This window comes from Opisthocomus hoazin, chromosome 2, assembly GCF_030867145.1.
Source record: "Opisthocomus hoazin isolate bOpiHoa1 chromosome 2, bOpiHoa1.hap1, whole genome shotgun sequence".
In the NCBI taxonomy this organism is placed as follows: Eukaryota; Metazoa; Chordata; class Aves; order Opisthocomiformes; family Opisthocomidae; genus Opisthocomus; species Opisthocomus hoazin.
The window spans coordinates 32,707,183-32,728,861 of record NC_134415.1 but is presented as its reverse complement, the minus strand read 5'-3'; the positions used below and the strand labels follow the sequence as shown (position 1 = coordinate 32,728,861).

Sequence of the window (21,679 nt, the reverse complement as noted above, 5' to 3'; positions counted from 1 at the left end):
GAAACCAGCTGATTACAGAGGAGCTAGACTGGCTTTTTATCAAGTTATGACCCAGGCAGAAATACTTAGCACTTCTAAACGAGTGTAAGCAATGCTGAGCTCTTAAACCCAAGGTCCTACAGACAGGAAGCGTCTTGGAGATTTTTGGCAACTGAGGAAAAAGCATCCAAAGTTTCTGGGAGCGGGCACGTTTGTGTCTGAAGGCAGCTGAGAATGACAGCGAGCCTGTAAGGAGAGCAATGAGGACAGATCTGCCCAGTGTAACAGGAAACCTCTTCAAGAGGCAAAGGAGATGAATTATGGGGTAGCGCAGCCTCCACTGTCACCACTCATTTGTTGCACTTAATGAATTACTGGAATTAGTCACATAATGGGTGCTCAAAAGACCTGAAAACACATCTGCTGCTCACCTGGGCAGCACAGATGAGCATCTGAACAAATGCATGGCTGGCCATTTCCTGACAAAAAGAGCCAGTGTGGGTAAGTCTGTTGTCAGCTGGGCTGGGAAAGCAAGGTCTCAACTGAGTCAGATGGGATTTAGATTTTGCATAAATTATAGGGACTAGCTGGGTCAGTAACTTGACACGTTTCAATCCCATGTGCAGTTTCACTGCTTTTTAACAGAATGCAGGATGCTGTCAGAAATGGCCATTTCAAAGATGGATTTGTTTCAGAGGCGGGTGGTATCTGTGGGAGGGCCCCATAGAGCTGGGCAGTCTGGATCTGCCACCAAGCACGCACAAGGCAGTGGAAATGCCATTTTCATCTGTAGCCCCTCAGCGCAATGCTGCTGAGAGTGTCATTGGCTACTCTGTCTCTTTTAGCCCTCTGGCTCTTCTTTTTTTCTTTTTTTTTTATTCATTTTCAAGAACCCTAACTGGGAGCCATATCCAGACTCTCCAGTTGGTACCTCGTGCTGCCCAGTGTGTATTTTGGCAGCTGTCCTGAGCCAGAGGACACCCAGACTGCTGGCACAGGTCAGGCAGGTATCTCCCACCCCAGAGGTGTCGTCACGGGGACAGAGTAGCGTGGTGCTCTCATCAGGAGTCACAGCTTGGTTTCAAGCTTATGTGGAAACAAGATGTATTTGAAATTAGAGCTTCGGATGGGTAAACTGCCAGCCTTAACTAAGCTCCTCCCTAATGCTACAGGTTGGGACTGTCGCATACAGGTCTTACAGCATGAGCTTTACAACTCTCTTTCTCCTGGTTCCTGCTCTTGAACATTCCCAGTGTTGCGGCTGGTGCTTCATTCCTTCGGCAACAAAGGTTTTATGAGTGGCATTCACGCAGGCAGGATGCCGAACGGCCACACCGCACCACATGGGGGGAAGATGTTGCCCAGGAACTCAGGTGGGGCAACAAGCTTCTGGGCAGCACCCACACAAAAAAAGCAGCAAGGTAGCCCAAGAAAGAGTTTGCCATAATTTTTCATGAACAGTGCCCAAGGCTGACCAAATGGCTGTGGTACTGGCCCAGGATATGCGAGACCTGCGATCTGCTTTTTGCTTGGATGTGATTTTTTATTCCTGTCGGCAGGTAGCAGAAATCAAGAATGGACCACAGCTGCCCACTTGGTGAGTGCTCATCCATCTCCAGCTCACTGGACTGAGCATTTCAAAGCAACGCTCCACGGTGAGACTGAGGATCATCTCTTCCCCATGCTGTCTCCTCATGACCATCATTAACTAGGTATGGGCTTAATCTCCAAAGCTCAATGTTTTACGTCTCTTTTAACATTTGCAGTTAGGAGAACTCTAAATAATTTTGCTCAGCATTACTTTGCCACAACATCTGCCTTTGGCTGTTGACTCTCTGGTTTAATTAACCTGCCATGAGAACAAATTTCCTTTTACCCTTTTTTAATTTCCCACTCTCTAATTTCATCAAATAGTCATTTGTGTCTCAGTTGCCACATGGGGACTGTAAAACAGGGATAATGGCACAGTCCTTCCTATATGGGGATAATGTCAGAGTGAATAACCTCAGAGCCTGGCAAGCACCCAGATACTAGCTATGGCAAGTACTGTGGCTGTACTCAGCTCTCTGCCAATGACTTCAGACTATGATCTTCCCCAGACTCAGGATGTGTAAGTCACACCACTGTTACATTTCCACTGAATTTACTGAGAGAAGACTGCTCGGTTAAGCTCCCAGTCGGTCCTAAACGCTGCTTCTCCTCTGTCACCCCCTCCTTCCTTGTTGCCTCTTCCCACATCTATTTTCCCAGGCATCTGGAAGGCTGAAAAAACAGGTTTATTTAAGGAAGCTTTCTAAAGAATGGAGGAACCATCAGAGCTGCTGCCCAGAGAGCTCTGTGCTGGTCTCTAACACAAAATTACTGAGGAGGGCTGAGAAGAAACTCAGCTCTGGGCACCAAAACTTCCCCTCTGCCCTGCACGAACACTCTTAATTCAGCTTAAGAAACTGCTATGTTAATTATCACCCAGGAGAGAGGAGCCATGGGAGGTTATTAAGCTATTCAAAACATTTTTAGAGCCCCCAGAGAGGACGATAGGCCCTCTGATTTATTCAGTGGAAAGAAATGACAATACGATGCTCTGTTAGACGAGGGGTGCATGATCTTGCATCCCTTTCCCATTGGAGCAGCCCCACTGGTGGCAATGGGGCGGTCACTTGCATAAGACACGCAGGCACAGCTGAGCCATAGCAGTCGTTGCCTGTAGCCTGTTGCCCAAATGCAAACGGGGTCACGACAGACACACTGATTATGTGCAGCGGCGTGACAGAAGTGGATCATCAATACAGACAGGATAACCTAGCACTGAATGGGGTTTTGCTTCAAAACTCTCAAGCTGTCCAATACCAAAGGCCAGATAATATAAAGTCTCTCCCAGCAACGAACCCAGGCTTGAGCAAGAACAGTTCTGACGCCAGTACAGGCTATAAGCAATAATGTTCCCTGTATATGTCCAACTTTTTCTCACCCTTTATGAGATGCTTAGCAGTGTGGAAATCTTGTAGGAAGGCATCTCAAGCACGTGTCAGAAATGGAGCCCAAAGCCACACAGTCTGGATGATTTAGTGCTCAGGGTACTGCCAGCACAATTTGAGGGGAAGCATTTGGTCCTGTGACACTGAAGAGATGTCTTACTGCTTCCTGTACCGAGCATTTGACCTGCTTCCCTCTGGCTTTCAGAGGGAATGCAAAACAGCCCAGAGAGCAGAAGACGATTCTCTGTGGTGCCCTGCAGTCACAAGCCAGGCACCTGAATGCTTGGCATTGAGTTTCACATCATGAGATACTCCAACCTGTCAGAGCTGGGGTTTCTTGGGTGGCTCTTCTCTTCTTCGCTTTTTTTTTGTGTTTTGCCTCTGGAGGTCAGAAATTGCTGGGGGCATCCTAAAGGTAAGTGAGATTCCTATCTAATCACAAGACTCCAGAAACAGAGGCTTTAAGAAAAATACCAAATATCCTGACATTCATGATGAAGACTGCAAATCAGACCCTTTGACTAGATCCCCTTCCTCACCTACGCTCCTGTCTGCAGTGCAGCGAGCTATGGGAGCCCATGGTCGCGTGTATGATATGAGTTTTTCCTGGCAAGCTCTGCATTGTAAGCACCAGCAGCCAGTCTGGCATCTCAGCGTCAGTGTTTGGAGATAAACAAAGTTTATTTCTAAGGATTTTGGTGCCTTAACTCACAATTTCTGCTCTGGTAACAGAGAGGAAAAACAAACCATTGGTCTCACATGTCTGTGCAGCGCTTGTCGTCCGGCAGGACCCCAAAAGTCAGCAGTCCACTGAGATGGGAACATTGTTAGAAAGGGATGTACACAGCCTGCACGGGATCATAAAAGTCTTTCCCTCCTTATCTGCCCCTGCTCCTGCTGCAGCCTCTGGTAAATCTCAGCAGCCAAATACTGGGGCTCTTGAAATACCGGATTTACTGGCAGGGATGGTCCCCCAGGAAGCTGGCCATGCAGACGCCACTCCTCACGGCTGCCGCCGGCACATTCTCTGCTTTGTAACAAAGCTTCGCATCCTCGGCACTGTTTGTGTTACCGAGGGCCCTGCGTGAGCCCTGACTCCCTGCTCCTCCGCTGCCCCGGGAGAGGGGAAGGGGGGTGTTGTGATCCCCGAGTCACACCTGGGCAACAAAGGTGCAGCGTGAGGCGGGTCTGCTGAGAGCAATAGATTTATGAAAGGGGTCAGCGCGGTTTGGCAACTCTAACACCACAAATCAGGCTGACAGTTTGCCTACAGAGGAAATTACATTGCAGTAAAAGGAATCATAACAATGCAATTCTTTGTGTGGGCATTCCTGTTTCAAAGCAAGACTTGCACTGGTGACACCCGTACAAACTCCAGTACAGATTCTCAAAGTCAGGCTGGAAAGGTAAAGTGCCCCGAGCTTTGAGCCTGACCCTTTCTAGCGGTGTTTGAGCTCGTTCATACAGAAGAACCACCTACCCCTTTTAAAAAAGAAAATCCACTGAACCCCATTTTGTGTAGCATGAACTTAGCGGTTTGCATTCACAACCAAAAAAAACCAGGCTGAACTTTTACCAGCCGTTTGTTACTGTCACTTTCTCTGCTTGTTGCCATGCTTGCGTGCCCGTGAACGTCTGTAGACCTCTTCCTGATATCTTGCAGATTCCCTGCTGGGCTCTAGGCTGCAGGCTGTGGAGCAGCACTTTGGCGTTTGGACGGGGCCGCCTGTCCTAATCAGTGAAAACGGCCCCAGCCGAAGGAAACACTAACAAGAAGCCACTTCTCTTTTGCTCAAAGCCCATAAATAAATACCATATAAACAAAAGATTATTTTCAGAGGAACTGGATAAATTCTTAGAAGAAAAATTCCCCCCAGGATGCTGGCATGCAGGAAATCCCTGAGCCACAAATCTCGGGAGGCTGGGAAATGTTTGGGAGAGCAAGTACTGCTTGCCTGGCCTTTCCTGCGCCCGCTCCTGGCAGGCGGTGTCTGGGAGAGGCACGATCCGAGCTGCGCAGCGCGCTGACTGGGCTCCGGACAACTCTCGCAGTCACCCCTCACCCGGGTGCGATTTGCTGTTCTCCGGGAAAGCCTCGGGCGGAGCGGGGTGGCAGCGGGCCTGTTGGGACGGGTGAATGCTGCTCGTCACCTCCATGGCAGGCAAAGCAGCGGCGAACGGCCCCCGGCGCCCGGTCAGCTCAGCGAGGTGAGCCCCCCGGCTCCTTCCCTTTCCTCCAGCGTGAGAACAGCCGCCCTGACCCTCCTCAAACCTCGGGGGCCTGGTTCAGGAGCTCCGGAGCGGTCACCAGCGGCCGGGCGGGCTCCGCCGCGCCGGGCACCCGCGTCCGGCGGCGCGCCTGCAGCACCACCTAGTGCTCTGCGGAGACTCCCCGCCCCGAACCCGCAGCGCTGTGCCCGGGGCTCCCCCTCGCCCCCAGCACGCTGCCGGCCGGTGGAGGGCCGTGTGGCGGAGGGGCAGCGCGGGGCCCCGGGCCTCGGCCTGTCGCGGCGCCGGCCGCAGCCCGCCCGGGACCGACCGCCCCGGCGCCGCGGCGGGAGCGCTCCCAGCGCCCTCCCTCCCCTCTCTGCGGCGCAGCCACAGCGCCCGGGCCCGCCGCCGGCCCGCAGGGGAGGAGAAGCCGCGGTTTAACCCATCGCGCGGCCCCGCCGCCCGCGCCGTTATTCCCGGGGACAGGGGCAGGCCGCCGCCCGGCCCGCACTCGGCCGCGGGCTCTCCCGGCACAGCGCTGCCCGCGGGGCTCCAGGCGGCCCCGGGCCCTCCTCCGCCCCGGGATCTCGCCGCCGGCCGGGCCCGCTCCTCGCCACGTGACCCCCACCCCCATTGATACACTGTAGCGCACCGGAACGTTCCAGGCGCCGCCAGGCGCGCCGAATCGATGCCCGAGCGGCAAGATCCGGCCGGCAGCTGAGGCGCAGGCGGGCGCTCGGCGGTCGGCTAGCTCTCCCGCAGGAAGCGGGGAGGGGGGCAGCGCGGAGCGGCTCCGCGGTGGTGGCGGCGGCGATGGCGGAGCCGGCGGAGAAGCTGTACCGGGCGGAGTACGCCAAGAGCGGCCGCGCCTCCTGCAAGAAATGCGGCGAGAGCATCGCCAAGGACTCGCTGCGCCTGGCCCTCATGGTGCAGGTACCGCCTGGCGGGGCCCGGGCGTGCTGACCGCTCCGCACCGGCGGCGGGGCCAGGCCGCCGCCCCCCTCCCTGCGCCCGCGGGGGCCGCTCGGCCGCGCTGAGCGCCTGGGGGGGGGGCTGGGGCGGGGAACGCACCGGCGCGGAGGCCGTAGCAAAGCCCTGCGGGCGGCGCCGAGCCGCGCCGGGGAGGGATCCCCGGAGAAGGGGCTGCGCTCCGCGGACGGGGAAGGGCCGGGGGCTCGGCTGGCGCCGGGCGCGGCTCGGCGGCGGCGGGGGGCCGGCCTGGGGCCGTGTGCCGCAGAGCCCCCGGGAAGGACGGGGCCCGGCGGCGGCTCGCACGTGTTCCCGCCGCCGGCTCCTTTTGTTCCTGCCGCAGCCCTCGGTCAGACGCCCGCTCGCCGCCACTCGCCCGCCCCGGCCGGTGCTGCCGGGCTTCCCTCACGTCCATCACAACAACCCCCCCCCCCCCCTCCCGCCCCGGCGGGCTCGGCCGGCGCCGGGCGGGTTGGCCGCGCTCGGCGCGGGGGGTGCGGGGCCCCGGCGTGCCGCAGCTCGGGGAGCGGGTGGGGCGGGCGCGTTCGGCTCGGTGGGGGTGGGCTCGCTGCGCGGCCTCCTGCCGGCGGGGGTGGGGGGGGGGCAGCTGGGGCCGAGGCGTCAATCGCAGAGCCGCCGCCTTCTAGCCAGCCGTCTCCCCAGAACTGCCGGCCTAGCGCCAGCCGCCTGTAATTCCTCGGGTTTTTGCCCCCAGACACTCTTCATTTGCTTGGTCCTTTCTGCAGGGGGCTCCTGCTCCCCGCTGCCAGTTTTTGTGCCGGTGGAACGAATTTCGCCAGAGCACCCGGGCCCCTTGTTCCCTCTCGGGGAAATCCCCTGCAGAGCAGCCTCCGCGCCGCCGCCGTCTGTGCACCCAGGTCTTTTGCAAATCGTGCAGAAGAAATTAAAGGGAGGCCCGGACCCAGTCGTTGGCCGGGTGCCATTTCTGCTGTAACCGCACTGTTGTTTTGCTTTTTCACCTGAAGAGCTCTGAGTGGCAGTGGGATGCTCTGAGTGGCAGTGGAATGCTCAGTGTGCGGCACAGGGAGGGCACCCAGGTCCTGTGGGACCAGCACGGCTTCGACTTTTGCTTCCTGCTGGAACTGAGCGGTTTCTGTTATCTGCACGTGCAACGCTGAAAGCAAATTGGTCTCTCCTTTTTCCGTCGTTTGTTTAGGAAGCTATGGTCTAGAGGTCGGTGAGCTGAGAGAAATTATGTAAACAAGGTCTAGCTTGCCCGGAGGTTTCTTTTCCCACACAGAGAGAAGTGCTCCAGGTGCACAGCTGAGTGTGGTGGAGGAGATCTGCTCACTGCCTGCACGGTTGTCCGAAAGATTGAGCCAGCTCTGCCCCTTCCATGTACACCAGTGCCCTTGTGCCCCCAAAGCCTTTGTCTTAGGGGCAGAGCCATGAGTCCTGCTCTGGGAAAACTCCCAAGCATGAGCCCGGGGTGACCAACTGCCAGTGCCAGCGCTGTGCAGGGCTTCCAGGGTGGCTGCTATGTGGCTGTGGTGCTGTGAGGGTAACCGGGAAATCTCAGTCTTGGCTTGTGGGAAGAGTCCAGCTGGAAATAGAGATGTCCTCTTAGGGTTTTGGTTGATGGTTAGTTGTAATGGGAGCTCCGAGCTCTCCTAGTCCCACGCTGTGGTCTTCAAAGCCCTTTCCTCCTCCTTGCTGCTTGTGCATGAAACTCCGCTGTTGTTTTCAGCTTGGAGATCTCCCTCCTATTGGCGAGTGATACGTAGAACGCTTTCCTAGGTCGTTATTTCTGTATCATCAGTAATTATGTAGTTATACAACACTGAGTATTTTCAGTACAGCAGTTGTTTGTGTGCGTTACTTGGAGCCAAACCGCTATACAGTTATTTTGTCTGATGGGTAACCGGAACGATGCCAGGTTGGTCCTTAAAGTGTCTGAGTCATAAACAAGCGGAGCGCTTCTATGAGGAGGCTGCTGTGAGGCAGGGCACGCTGGAGCTGTGCTTCGGCGAGGGCTTGGGCGATGCTCCTGCTCTGATGCAGGACTTCCTTGGGCTCTGGTGTTTCCCTTAAATTTTGCCTGTGCCTCCTGCAGCCTACTTGGGAATCTCTTCAGGCTGCAGTCCTTGGAGCTGCTCCTCCTGTCCTGCGCCTGGCAGTGGCCTCTGCAGGGCACGGGTGGTTTGCTGGGGAGGTGGCTCTCGAAGGCGTTACGCGTTGCGCTTGAAGGTGCTGCAGGGTGAGGACAGCAGCCTCCCGTGGTGCAGCAGCCTCGAAGGAGGCTGTAGCAGATGAGCCAGGGGCTGTTGCTCATGTTGCTTCTCCCACAACCTCTGTTTTGCGCTGTTCATGCCTGCAAATGGTCTGATTCTCGTCGAGAAGAAACCTCTGCTTGTCAGCTCAGGGCTGGTATAGCCATGCTGAGGCTATGACCTTTCTGTTTTGAGTAACACAGATGGCCTAAGCAGCAGGGTGATGAACTGGTTAAGGTAGGTGAATGCTTTTTCCACATCTTATCCCCTTTGGGACCTCTCTCCAGCAGCTTGTCTGCCGTATTAGATTTCTTCTTAAACTTTGTCCTAAATAGCATCCATATTTTAATTTTAAAAAACAAAAATCACTTGTGTTTACCCAGCTACTCTTTTTATCTTGGTTTTTTTTTCCCTTAATCTTGTCTGAGTTGCTTCATCTTGGCCTACTGTGCTTTCTTCCTAGTCGCCCATGTTTGATGGCAAAGTCCCTCACTGGCACCACTACAGCTGCTTCTGGAAGCGGGCTCGAATCGTGTCCCACGCAGACATTGACGGCTTCTCTGAGCTCCGGTGGGAAGATCAGGAGAAAATCAAGAAAGCCGTTGAAACCGGAGGCCCTGGAGGAGGTGAGCAGAGGTCTCCTGGTGTTTGGAGTTTCAGCCTCTTCTTAAGCTGTTATCGTGGTGGTTTGATTGCCATGTGCCTTCAGCAAGTGATGTTGGAAGGATTGTTGTGGCGTCTCCGCACTCCAGGACTAGGACTCTGGCAGTGTGATCCACCATGTTAAGTCGATGAGGAAAAAAGCTAGGTCAGCTGGCAGATGTATTGCCATGTATTTCTTGTTGTTGTGATTGGTGTATTTTGTTTTGAGTTCTTTAATATTAACGAATGCTGTTATAGTATGATGTTTTAATGGTAGCTTCACTGCAGTGTGTGGTTGTTGGTGGCTCTTTGTTACACCGTGAACTAGTGAGTCAGGGGAGCAAGTGAGAAGGGTCAAAGTGCAGACCAAAGTAAACTCACTGCATCTCTGTGTAAAGCAAGGATGCTGGGCAGTTCTGTATTGATGTCTGCCTTTGAAATGTAGTAATAAAAAAAAATAAAAGGAAACTGGCAGTTGGGAAGAGGAACTCTGCTTTGAAGCAGAGCTGTTTGTGACTGCAGTTACGGTCCGTTCTTCAGTAAGATCTCATTTTACGCTACTTTCAGGAAAGAAGTAAAAAGGGTCAGCTCTGTGCACCTTTGAAAGTCTTTTAAAAATCATTAAATAAGCAATCCTGTACAATTGCTACTTGACTGTTTAAAGAACTCTTTGTATTTTGAAAGTGCTTTTGAGCATGGACTGCTTATCTTGCTCTGTATTCAATTTCTTGACAGCTGAGTTGCTGGAACGCAGAAGTTTATTAATCCATACTGCTAACAGTCTGTGACAGAATAAGAAAATGAGAGAATGCCTTTTAAAGCTTATATCTGTATTTGCTTTGTTCTCCAGGAAAAGGAGGGGAACAGGAAGGAGGTGGCAAGGCTGAGAAGAGCCTGAACGACTTTGCTGCAGAATATGCCAAGTCTAACAGAAGTACTTGCAAAGGCTGTGAACAGAAAATAGAAAAGGTAAAAAGCTTTTCTTAGTTCTCCATGTCTTGTTGTTTGTCCCACCAGTTCCAGTTCAAACAGTGACTTTTATAATTGCTTCCTGCCTGTCCTGCCTGTGGAAAGCACTTGCACAACTGCATTTCTGTGTCTGAGAAGCAGCTGTGTCCTGGACAGCTGACATTAAAGGCATCCCTCAGACGTTATAGTCTGGGCTTCAAGCCTACTGGTGCTTCCTTTCACTTGGGTCTTAGAGCAGGCAGGAAGGCTGCTCGCCAGCATTTCTGTGGCAAGAGAGCCACCACTAACTGCAGCTCTTCCCACTTGTTGCAGCACTGCAAAGGTGTTGTCCTCTTCTTCCTCCTCAGCCAGACCAGCTCTTTCTGTGTGCAGTGTATCCATATTACCTTCACGAAAGCAGACAGAAACAGCAATGCAGCTAATTAACGATGCATCCCTGTAGTTGAACATGTCTTGGCACGGTGCTTTTCAAGACAGTTGGCAAAATGAAGTTGTGAGCCTCTGATCAATGTGAATAGGCACGCTGGTTGGGTAAAGCTGGCAAGGGCCAAACACCAGTGCTGTTGTGCTTGTGTCTGCAGAAACATTGGTGACTGTTGTGTAGACCTTTCCTTGTTGGAACATGAAGCATTGCAGTCTAAAAGCGCCTAAAACAACTACTTGTTGGGCATCTGAGAAGTAATTTGTGGTAAGACGGGGTGAGATATTAGCACTGATGCTTGAGCGGTAGGGACGTAAAGTTAATTTTTAGACTTGCCTGCATGGCGCTTGGTCATGTGGGTTTTGGTTGTTTGAGCTTACTGGGACTTGAAGTAAAGACCTACAGGATTACCCATTTTGAGCGGTTTTTGTACAGAAAACTACCTAAAAACCTGGGTTTTTCAACCTAGAAAGAGTACTGAAGAAAGCAGAGGAGCTTGAGTGAAAGTGAAAGGGCTTGAACAAAAGTTGCAGACTTTGATAGAGGAACTGTTGCTATTTTGCAGATGTTTAGGAAGCATCATGTTGGGAACCTGTTAACATCCTGCTCTTTCCAGAATGGCCTAACAATTGTGCTTGCGTCGCTTTAATCTACCTCAGGGCCAGGTCCGGATTTCCAAGAAGATGGTGCATCCTGAAAAGCCGCAGCTGGGAATGATAGATAACTGGTACCACCCGGACTGCTTCGTGAGCCGCCGAGCAGAGCTGGGCTTCCTCCCGGCATACGGGGCCACCCAGCTCCTGGGCTTCAGCATCTTGAAAGCTGAAGATAAAGAAACTCTGAAGAAGCAGCTCCCGGCTACCAAGAGTGAAGGGTATGTGGGCAACATAAGAAATTGAGATGTCTAGAGGAGCTGTTGCTTGCCTTCAAATACATGCACGATAAACGTTTTGTGACATTGTTGTTTCTGTTAAAAGAATGTTGGTCGTAGGAGGATTTGGACCTTCCCGTGACCTTAGGCAGATGACAACAGACAAATTCCCTGTCCCTGTCCCTGGGAGCGTGCAGCCCACTTGTGACTGCCTTGAGAAAATGCGGAGAGCAGCAGCTGTGACTTGGAGGACTGATGCAGGGCTTTCAACCATAAAATAATGCATGCTTAATACAGATGGATACTGGGCTCCGCGCCTCCTTGTGTGATGCTGTTATCGGTGACGGTTTCTCTGCTCTAACCACTTGTTAGAGAATTGGTTTGACATCTCTTATCTGTGAGCTGATGATCTGTGACAGGCACTGAATCTGATAATGGCATTTACTGGTTGCGTAGTGCTTACACTTGGATGGTTTTATTTGCTAAGTATTTTATGGTACGTCTGAAATTTCATTGCCTTGCATTGAGATTTTTAGTGGAGGCTCTTGACAGAACTTGTACTGACAGAGAAGCACTTCCGTGTGACTTGCTAGCTTTGGTCAATCTTTCTCTGTTAATGAAGGCTTTTGTTACTTGTTTTTGAAGTGACTTTGCCTAGAGTCATGCTTTGTAACACAAGCCAGTGTTGTGTTGTCCCCGTGGAGGAAGGAACACAAGGTGTTTCTGGGTCCTACAAATAGGAAAGATCTTGTCCTTGTGAAACATTGGGCTTCTCCATGTACCCTGTAGACTGAATTCAGCTTTACTTTCACAAGGATTCACCATGGAATTGTCCAGTGAGACTGATGTCGGGTTCTGAGAAGCCAAAGCCATGTCAAATCTGTGCAGTGTTTGTCAGTGTTGCGTTTGTCCTCCAGATACGTGGCTGATGGGTGCGGTGTGCTGTTCAGAGCCGTGTGTGAATGTCGTCCTCGGCCATAGGTAGCAGAGCAGAGTGTGCATGAGCTGATCTGTGCAGTGTTACGAGGCTGCACCTTCCAGGCTTTATTCTTGGCTTGGAGAGGAGTTGCTCGGGAAGCGTTCGACAGTGGTGCGGGTACTGTGCGGAGGGTCCCCACAGGTTCTGCACCATTTGCCTCACTCAGCTGAACCGCTGGAGGCTGAGACGATCTGTCTCTGTCTGCCCGCAGCCGGCCATCTTTTCACGCAGGCGTTTACCTCTGTGTGTGTCGCAGGATGCAAGCAGAAGTACGGTATTTTAATGCACTTGCAGCTTTTCAAGTAGTCCTTTGCTTTCTGTGCCGAGGTGCGTGTTCCGCTTTGTCCTAGAACAGTGTGTGAGTTTAATAGGGTTATTTGTGGTTTTCTGCCATGTCTTCAGCAAAGCTCTAGAGATTTGACTGTGTAAGTGTTTCTCTCGTCTGCCCTGACTCTGCTTTTCTGGGCCACTTCTGGGATGCTATGCAAAATATGAAGGCTTTGTAAAGATAGGCCACAGAGTAGTTTGCCAAGTCACTGTGTAAATAAAAGCCTAGAACTGCAGTGGAAAAAAGCTTGGACTAGTGATGTAGGGTAATGTGAACCAGGACCTCATGCCAGAAAAGCAGCAGGACGTCTCATCTGTCCTGCTTTCTAAGCACTGCATGAACAAGCCCCTCAGCCGTGAAGGTGCTGGCTGGCTCTTACGCTCCACTACCTTTCTTCTGCGGTTTGGGCTGTGTGCTTGAGCTAAGGGTGTTAAGGGTCAATTGGAAAAATAGTTGTCTGTCAAAAACTGAATGAGTGAGAGTGTAAATAAACAGAATGAATAGAGAGGTGTGGCGTGCTTCCTACCTGATGGGTTTCTGCCAAGAAAGCACAGAAGTTCTGGAGAAGCCAAAAGAAAAACATCTGAGAAGCTTGAATGATGCATTTACCTCCAATAATTCATCTTGTGCATTCAATCAGAGAACAGAAATTAATGATAGAAATTGCGGCATCTCACAGAAATGATGTTACAGCATCTGCTGTAGGTGAGATGCTCAAAATAATCTTTAAAGATACTTCTGATTGTGCAGCGTCCAAATTATGTTTTGACTCAGATGTCTCTGCAATTGAATTGTGAGCATCCAAATTCGTGTGCTGCTTCTGCGTGTCCAGCCCGTACTCCAAGGAGAAGCTCATACTTTGAGGCTGCCCTGTCAGCCCTTTCTGTAAGGACGGCACCGTGAGGTGCCCATTGCAGGGGAGAGAAGTGAGGTGCTGAGCAGGGCTGCCAAGAATAGGTTGGAAAATGGCTTCCCTCTGAAGGGCAAAACCAGGAAGGTTTCCTGCAAGGATCCTGGCTGCTTTCCTCTGCCAGCTCTGGGTGAGACCTGCTGAGCCTCCCCCGGGCCATGGGCTATCGTGCCCAAGCACCAGCACGTCGAGGGACGGAGGATCTTGCGTCCTTGCCAGCAGCTCCTCTGTGGGAAGAGTGCTCATATACTGATGTAGGGAATGCAGCAGCAGCTTGCGAGCTCCCTTTGACTGTGCTGCTTTGGTAGCATGTGTTTCGCCCTCCTGCCAAGAGCTGTGATACTTTCCTGTATTTTCTGCCTGGCTTGTTTGGGTAGAGTCACTGCCCAGGACAGGAGCAAAGTGTGTGCTGGAGATGTCATGCAGCGCCGGATTAACTGCGGAGGTTGCCTGAGGCAGAAGGTAAGTACTCAGGTCAGCAAGAATCTGGCGGTGCTTTACAGGGAGGAGGTGGAAAGCGGACTTCTTGTTCCTCCCTGCATCAGCTGCTTGCTTTATCCAGGGTTGCTGTGATTGTCCTTTCCACCCTTCGTTTTCGTTGTAGGGAGGGGAGCATGAAAAATAGAGAGGAGATGGTAAGGAGGGGCCAGGCTAGAGTGGGACAGTTCACCTACCTTTTCATAGTCTCAAAAGTTGGGATAAATCTTGTCACTGTGTATCCTCCATGAAGGTGAGAAGAAGTGGTTTGCGTTGGCTGGTAAGTACCAGTCCTTCTAAGCAAGCTGTTGGGTTGTACCTGCTGAAAGTGGGAAGAGTGTCCCTTCTCCAGCAGGAGAGAGGGTGTGCACAGCAGCATCCAGCTGCTGATAGCAACACACAGTGTTTGGTCCCAAGGATGGAAGATAAAATTAACGTGTGTGTCACTGAGTGCGTATTTTGTCAATTGTTGTAAAATTTGCTGTTTTGGGAAGACGCGAGATGAATTTGGGTTTGCTATTCCCTTCTCCAGGCTGTAGAAGTGATGGTTACTGTTTACTTTAAGCCTTGGGCATAGCCAGGGTCAAAAGAGAAGGTGGTGAATGATGGCTTTGTGCCTCTCTGCAGTCGAGGTGATCCCTCCTGCTCTGTAGTTTGTTGACATAGCTGGAACAGGTACAGTAGTCGCTGTGTCCGGGAGAGCAACCCCCTGTCCCCTTGACTCTGAGGACAAGCTGCCAAAAGTGTGAGTCCCTGCTGGAATTTGGATGCTTTCCCTGGGACGTGGGGCCTCTTGGCAGGGTGATTGCCTTCCAGGGGCTGGTGTGCTGGCTTTCCTCTTCTGGAGGCTGGGAGACAAGTTATGGCATAGGAGTGAGCACCGGCTTGCTGGAGGCAGCCTGACTGTCGGCCTGCCGAGGGAGAGGCACTGCAGATACACAGTGTTTACGCACCCGTCCTAAATACTTATATTATTAAGCCCTCTGGCTTGGGAAGGTGCAGCAGAGCACTTTGCACTCAAGCTGATGTGTTTTTCGCAGATAGTGTTGTGTACCTGTGACTGTTAAAACTTACAGAAGTCATTATCCTCATGGCGAGGCTCAGTGGATGCTCTGGTCTTGCCCCTTGCAGGGGCTGCAGCCAGGGAGAAGAGAGGGCTTGCATGGCGTGGGGACGTTTGAAGGCACGGCTGTGTGTGTGCTGTATCCAGTCTGGCCACGCTGGTTCCTGTTTTCCTGGTTTAGAAAACAACATGGAGTTTTCTCGAGAAATGCAAGCAATTCCTGGTAGCACAGTGCGGCTGTTGTCTGCCCGGGGCAGCGCGCCTTACGGCGTAGCCCTGGCTCAACTGATGGGACCTTGCAGGGGACAGCTGGAAGAGGAGCTCTTCTGCAAAACAGCGCCTTGAAGACTTGCACAGTGCTCAGAATCATGGTTTGTTCAGAGGTGCTAGTGGTGGCCACTGCAAATAAAATGAGAACTTGGTCCAATTTTAGGGCCGGGGCAGTTACTAGAACTTGTAGGTCTCTCAAGCGTGAGTCTTGGGAGAAGAGTACTTTTGGAGGTCGTCCTGCAGCTGTATAGCTGGTAAGCTGTCAGACAGGCTTAGTCTTAACAGTAGTAAAGTACTAGGAAGTGAAGTGTTTAAAATTGTAAGTAGGAGAGCAATCAAGTATGTTAAATTTATGACTTAACTGTCAGCCACAGCTTATAAAGTTAAGACAGATGCTTTCTTAAAAAGAAACCTGGCTGATGCTTCTAAACGATAGCAGCTCTGTCAAAATGAAGTGCGAGATCCAAGCTGTGTTCATGCTCTGCCTCCAATTGCAGGCCTCTCTTGCCTCAAATGGGGCAAAATTTCCATTCATTTCCTCACGAGGAGAGCACACACTGCTCTGATTTATTGATACGGATGTATTTGGAAGCCAGGCAGACCAAGGAGATGACATGACTCTGGAAACACAAATGATGTTCCTCTGGGGTCTCTTGTTGTTCTGAAGTCTGCCAAAATCCCCGGGTTTTCATTTGACTTCCTCTTCTTTCCAGCCTTTCTCGAGCAGTGTTTTCTGTAACTTTTTCCTGCACAGCTCTAAGGCCTCAGCTAATAACAATAAATATTCTCACACACAACTGCAGATCACAAAACTGCTGTCAGCCTGGGAGCACTTTGCTAGTAGAAACTTCCTCCTGTCTGATTTCAGAGACCTGACTTTATTCCAGTCTGAAGAGAAGCTAGCTGGGAAATGTCCAGTTTCCCAGTGTGTTAGCTTATTAAAGTTATCTTATTTGTTGTCTTTTATTTCAATACGAACTGCCTAAGCTGGAAAATGAAGCTGCTGATTCAGCTGAAAGACACTATAGTCTTTTAACCTGCATTGCTACACCTCCTCAGATTTGGAGAGGTATGTTTATATTCAGAAATTCTTAGGTTTGTCTTTGGTGCAACTAATACAGGTGTAGATGAATATGCCTGAAAACGTTGCAGTATTTCACGTGCTTTTCTGTGAGACCATACATTTACCCTGTGGAAAAGCTCTAAGTGTACCTGACCTAATTGAGGCGGCTCACATTGCAGAGCCAAGTACATGTCCACAATCTAGCACTGAGGAATTTGAAAAATGGATTTGCCTGCCAAAACTGAGGATATTCAAGCCTCTGCAGATATCGGCAGTCAGTAAACTGAGCTCTGGTAACTGCTGGACGGGCATTTAGATAACTTCCTTTCCTGTGTGTGTGTTTTGTTTTGGTTTTCTCTGTTAGAAAGAGAAAAGGAGAAGAGGTAGATGGAAATGTGACTACGAAAAAGAAGCAGAAAAAAGAAAAAGAGAAGGAATCAAAGCAGGAAAAACAGCTGAAGGTGAGTTTTAGCTGATCGCATCCTAAAACCTGCTTTGTTAGAAGGGTGCAGTGTCAGGCACGGAGTGAAGAGCTGTGGCACCTCGAGAGGGGCTGTACCTCGTGCCCAGGCGAAGCAGAGCTGCAGCACCTCACGTCCTGGTGCAGGAGATGCCCTGTCCCCGAGGCTTTGCTGAAGATGATGTCTCCTGAAAGACAGGAAGGAAGTTCTCTAGGACTTGTGCTTACTGGATTTAAATAGATTAGGTTAAATGCCGTCTCTCTCGGGGAGGCTGGTTCTGTGCTCCTTTCTGTATCGTCTGGTTGTGGTGGCTGAAGCTCTGAGCCCAAGCGCTGTTGCAGAAAAGCTTGGAAACCAATAAATAGCTCTTTGCAAAAATTAAACAGAGATAAAGTGCGGAACTAGATTAATGAGAAGTCATATCTCTTTCACCCTCCCGGGAGCTGTGTTCAGTTCTTGGGTACAAAGTGTGATAGATCACAGCTTTCTACCTTTCATTTCCTAGAATGTTGTGGGAATTCCCAATAGAGCATCAGGAATTTTGTGTTTATTGAAAGCTAACAAGCTGGTTTTTTGTGATTGAAGTCTTAATAGAGCTGTAGAAAAATTGTGTGTCTAGCTTTGAAGAAAAGTTTTTTGTTGTGTGGCAATAGCTTAATTTTCAACAAAACTTGGTGGAGACATTATCAAGGTTTTGCTGCTGCAATGCAGATGTCTAGGACAGGTGAGGCCAATTTGTGGGTTAGGGTTAACTTGGAGTTCACTAATTTTTTTTTTTTTAAACAGTATTTCATCAAGCATGATCATTAACACTGAAAATTAAGCCACTTAGTCAATCAGTTCTTCCAGGGTAGACTGCATTTTTGGCTATAGCCAGTGAATAACATTCAGACACTGTCAGATATATTTTAGGATGCTTCTCTGCTGTCCAACCCTTTCACCTTTTGTAGAAGGGCCCAAAAGAATGTGCAGGCTTCTCTGCTCTGCTGCAGATGATTGATCTTGTAGAAATTCCTCTTATGCTTAGGTGGCTTAAAAGAGGAGCAGTGCCAATCAACACTTCTGATTTTTGTTTTAGTGCAAGGCTCAAATGCTGCCATATCCCTGCTGTTGTCAGTATCAGCTGGTTAGGTGATATTTGCAAAGGCTGTTGAGACCTTGTTGGGGGTAGAAGTGTGGCAGAAACGTGGGTTCTGCTCTACCTAAAAGCTAACTGTCTTGTTAGTATTGCTTGTACCTTCTTACGTGGGATAGTGCTGTAAAAGTTACTCCAAAGGCCTTTCTTCACATGTACATGATGGAGGTCCCTTGGTTTGGACAGAATCCTGTAGGGATGTCCTTCCGCATGCTATCTTGAGAAGAGAGAATATTTGATGAAGCCACAATGTGCTCATGTATTCGTACTGAAATCTGAAGCTTGTGACTTTAAAGACCTGTTCTAGGTTTTTAGGTAAAATGTGTGACTCTAGGTACTGGTTCTTGGTGCTCTTCATCTCACAGTCTGTGTTTAAGATACCATGGGTTTGCTAAAACCTTGTCCACATACTGCAGTTTCAGGAGTGTTCTTAGAAGGCGATCGATTGCGAGTAGCTAAGCTGCTGGATTTTGTCAACAGGAGCAGACAGAGCTGATCTGGGGCATCAAGGACGAGCTGAGGAAGGTCTGCTCCACTAACGACCTGAAAGAGCTGCTGATTGCCAACAAGCAGGAAGTTCCTTCAGGGGAGAATGCCGTGAGTTGGTCTGTAATTGCTTTGCATGTGTGCCGTGTCTTGGAATTGGAGAAGCCAACCCAAACCAATATTGCTGCAAGGTCCACGAGTTTGAAGCACATTCTTAGTGTGGCACTTCAGAAAGAAATTCAGTGCAAACCCCAGTCCTTTTTGTCCCAGGACTCTGATGATATTGCTGTTACCCTTGCTTGTGAAGGGCTGTGTGGTGGTGTGTGATGCTGAAGTCAGTGCCTTAGTCTCAGTGGTGCGCCTTTACTCTGCTATTTCGAAACTGGTATGTGGGTTTTTTGTTGCTGGCTCTTCAAGATCAGGTTAGTTATGGCACTTCACATTGCCTCCCTCAACTGTTAAATTATGCAAAAAGAAAGAAAAACTGCATAAATTCTTGCCTGGTATCAGTCTGTGTAACTTGTGAAAGTCTTCTCTCTTTTGGAGCCACACGTCACTTGAAGTATTTGTATTTATTAAGACTCTTTGTAAGGATTGTGGGCTGGGATGTGGGAAGTGTCTAGACTCCAAATGGTCAAGAAATACTCTCTAGGCAGGAAAACCGTGGCTTGTCTGAGCCTACATTCCCGCCTGCCTACTTGTGTGCTCAGATGCAGGAGCTTGTCTCCTCCTTGGCTGTCCTGGCACGGCTGCCTGGTCGGGTGCTGTGCAGTGGGTAATGCACTCCTGAATGCCGAGTCCGGGCAGGAAAGACTGCAAGCCGTGGGCGTGAGCAGATGTGGTGTCACCACGGAAACTTCCTGTCATGTCTTTTAAGGCGTCGTAAATCAATCCGTGCTGGTAAGAGTTGTGGTTTATGTGCAGTGTATGCATGGCAAGCACTGGAAACCTCTACGTCTGCGTGCCAGCAGTCTGACGGTTATCTTCTTGTGCAGCCCGGTGTCATGTAGTGCGTGGGCTTCCAGGCTCCTGCTGCCATGACCTGTTTTGTATTCTTTGTTGCTTTAGATTTTGGACCGAGTAGCGGATGGGATGGCATTTGGAGCTCTGCTTCCCTGCGAGGAGTGCAAGGGGCAGTTTGTGTTCAAGAGCGACGCGTATTACTGTTCAGGGGATATTACTGCCTGGACGAAGTGCGTTGCTAAAACGCAGGCGCCCAACAGGAAAGACTGGGTAATCCCAAAGGTGGGTGTTTACTGCAAATTTGATGATCCAAAGCACATTTCTGAACTGATGTTACCTCTTGTGAGGAGGTTGAATAAGCAGCAGTCGGTGTTGGATGCCAGAGAGCAGAGCGTGCTGTGGTGCTGAGCAGCTGTGACAGTGAGGAAATCCTCTCATAGCTACATCCCTCCAGGGGCAGGCAGCTAATGTATAACTAAATCATATTTTTTCCAGTCACACTAAACTGAAAGAGGTGTTGCTGGTTTGATTTGAAACCCATCATTTGCCCTCTTCTAACTTTGTTTTCCCAGTCAGTAAAGTGCGTGTTCGCCTACCTTAGTAGGAATGTCTCAGAAATCCTTTCTAAGGCCTGCAGTAAATGCCAGCATCTGGCCAGTGCTGAATTTGGCCTTTAAATCTCGTAATAGTATTTGGGTTTTTTTAAACTCTACTTATGCTTCTCTACTTATGCTTCCATCCCACAGGAGTTTCGGGAAATTCCTTACCTGAAGAAATTTAAGTGTAAGAAGCAGGACAGGGTATTCCCTCCAGATGCTGCAACTGTGAACTCTGTGCCTCCTCCATCTGCATCTGCTCCTTTGACAGAGACCGTGTCTGCACCCAGAGGTGAGCAGCTGGCTGGGTGTGGGTCAGTGGATGGAGTTCAGGGTGGTGTGTAATGCCATTCCCAGCCAGACAAACATGCGACCCTGAGCAGCGTACTGTTGTCCCGTCCCCAAGCAGGCAGAGCTCTCCCAGTGAAAAAACAGCTTAGCAGAATCTCATGTAGTTCATCTTTGTAGCGCACGTAGACCCTGATATAATGGGCTGCCTGAGGACCTGGGCTTGAGGTGCTGGTTGGTTTCTATCAAATCATTTTGGATATTTGTTGATGGTGAGGAAATGATGTGTTTGCAATGAATCAGAAATGTAAAGGTCGATGTTGCAAAATGTGTCCGAAGGCAGACCTGCTTTGAAATGCCTTCTTGGTTGGTTTCTTGGTGTCCTGGTTTCAGCTGGGAAAGAGTTAATTTTCCTCCCAGTAGCTGCTGTGTTTTGGATTTAGTATGAAAAGGATACTGATAATACACTGATGTTTTTAGTTGTTGCTAAGAAATCACGGATTTTTTTTTCAGTTTCCCATGTTCGGCTAATGCACAGGTGTGCAGGAACTGGGAGGGAGCACAGCCAGGCAGGCAGCCCAAGCTGGCCAATGGAAATATTCCATACCATAGAATATGGTGCTCAGTTTGTTTATTAATGGTGGTTTGCCAGGGGGCAGGAACCCTTTTTGCACCAGTTCGGTCTTTTTCTGCGAAATCCACAAATCACCGCTCAGGGACTGGCTACACAGTCAGTTGTTGGGCAGTAAGAACAGCTATATTGTGTATAGCTTGCTTTGCATATTCATTATTATTATTACTATTATTCCTTACTTTGTTATCTTATTAAACTGTCTTCATCTCAACCCACGAGTTTTTGTCCATTTTCCTCCCCATCCCACTGCTGGGGAGAGGAGCAGCAAGTGAGCGGCTGCGTGGTCCTAGCTGCCAGCTGCCAGGTTAAAGCACAACGCTTGGGGAACATCTGGGGACCTCCATAATGCCAGATATTCCACGTCATGTTAGGTTTTAAGGGCGATGGGTTTTTTGGGTTTGTTTCTTGAATCCTCTGTTGGGATTTGGGTTTACTAATCACTGACTCCCCTTTATGCAAAACAGATACGCTGTCTCCAGCCCACAAGCTGGCAAAAGGTTGGACTCCAGAAATTCCATGTAGGCTGTTGGAATGAGTTGCGTGCTTTGGAGATATAGCCTGTCCACTAATTGCTATGCTGACTTCTTTCTTATTCAGCCTTTTTAGCCCTGGCTGTGGTTTTGGGAGCAGGGTCACTTGTTACTTGGTGAAAAGGGTGAGAGTATTTCTGCACAGCTGACTTGAGCCGGGTCGTGTTATTTTAACAATGAAGATAAAGTAACCCAGGTCTCAGTTCTGACTGGCAAGTTAATTCCAGC

The 21,679-nt window shown here is 50.2% G+C and overlaps 1 protein-coding gene across 1 annotated transcript in view; it reads left to right on the top strand.

Moving 5' to 3' along the window:
* The first annotated feature begins 5,867 nt into the window (after positions 1 to 5,867).
* The window catches only part of PARP1 (poly(ADP-ribose) polymerase 1), a 33,137-nt gene continuing 17,325 nt past the window's right edge, over positions 5,868 to 21,679 (top strand). The window contains exons 1-8 of the mRNA XM_075413098.1: positions 5,868 to 6,098; positions 8,829 to 8,991; positions 9,858 to 9,976; positions 11,057 to 11,271; positions 16,723 to 16,819; positions 18,435 to 18,551; positions 19,509 to 19,685; positions 20,150 to 20,291. Of these exons, the coding sequence (XP_075269213.1) occupies positions 5,979 to 6,098; positions 8,829 to 8,991; positions 9,858 to 9,976; positions 11,057 to 11,271; positions 16,723 to 16,819; positions 18,435 to 18,551; positions 19,509 to 19,685; positions 20,150 to 20,291 (1,150 nt within the window). The 5' untranslated portion in view covers positions 5,868 to 5,978. The remainder of the gene's footprint in view (positions 6,099 to 8,828; positions 8,992 to 9,857; positions 9,977 to 11,056; positions 11,272 to 16,722; positions 16,820 to 18,434; positions 18,552 to 19,508; positions 19,686 to 20,149; positions 20,292 to 21,679) is intronic.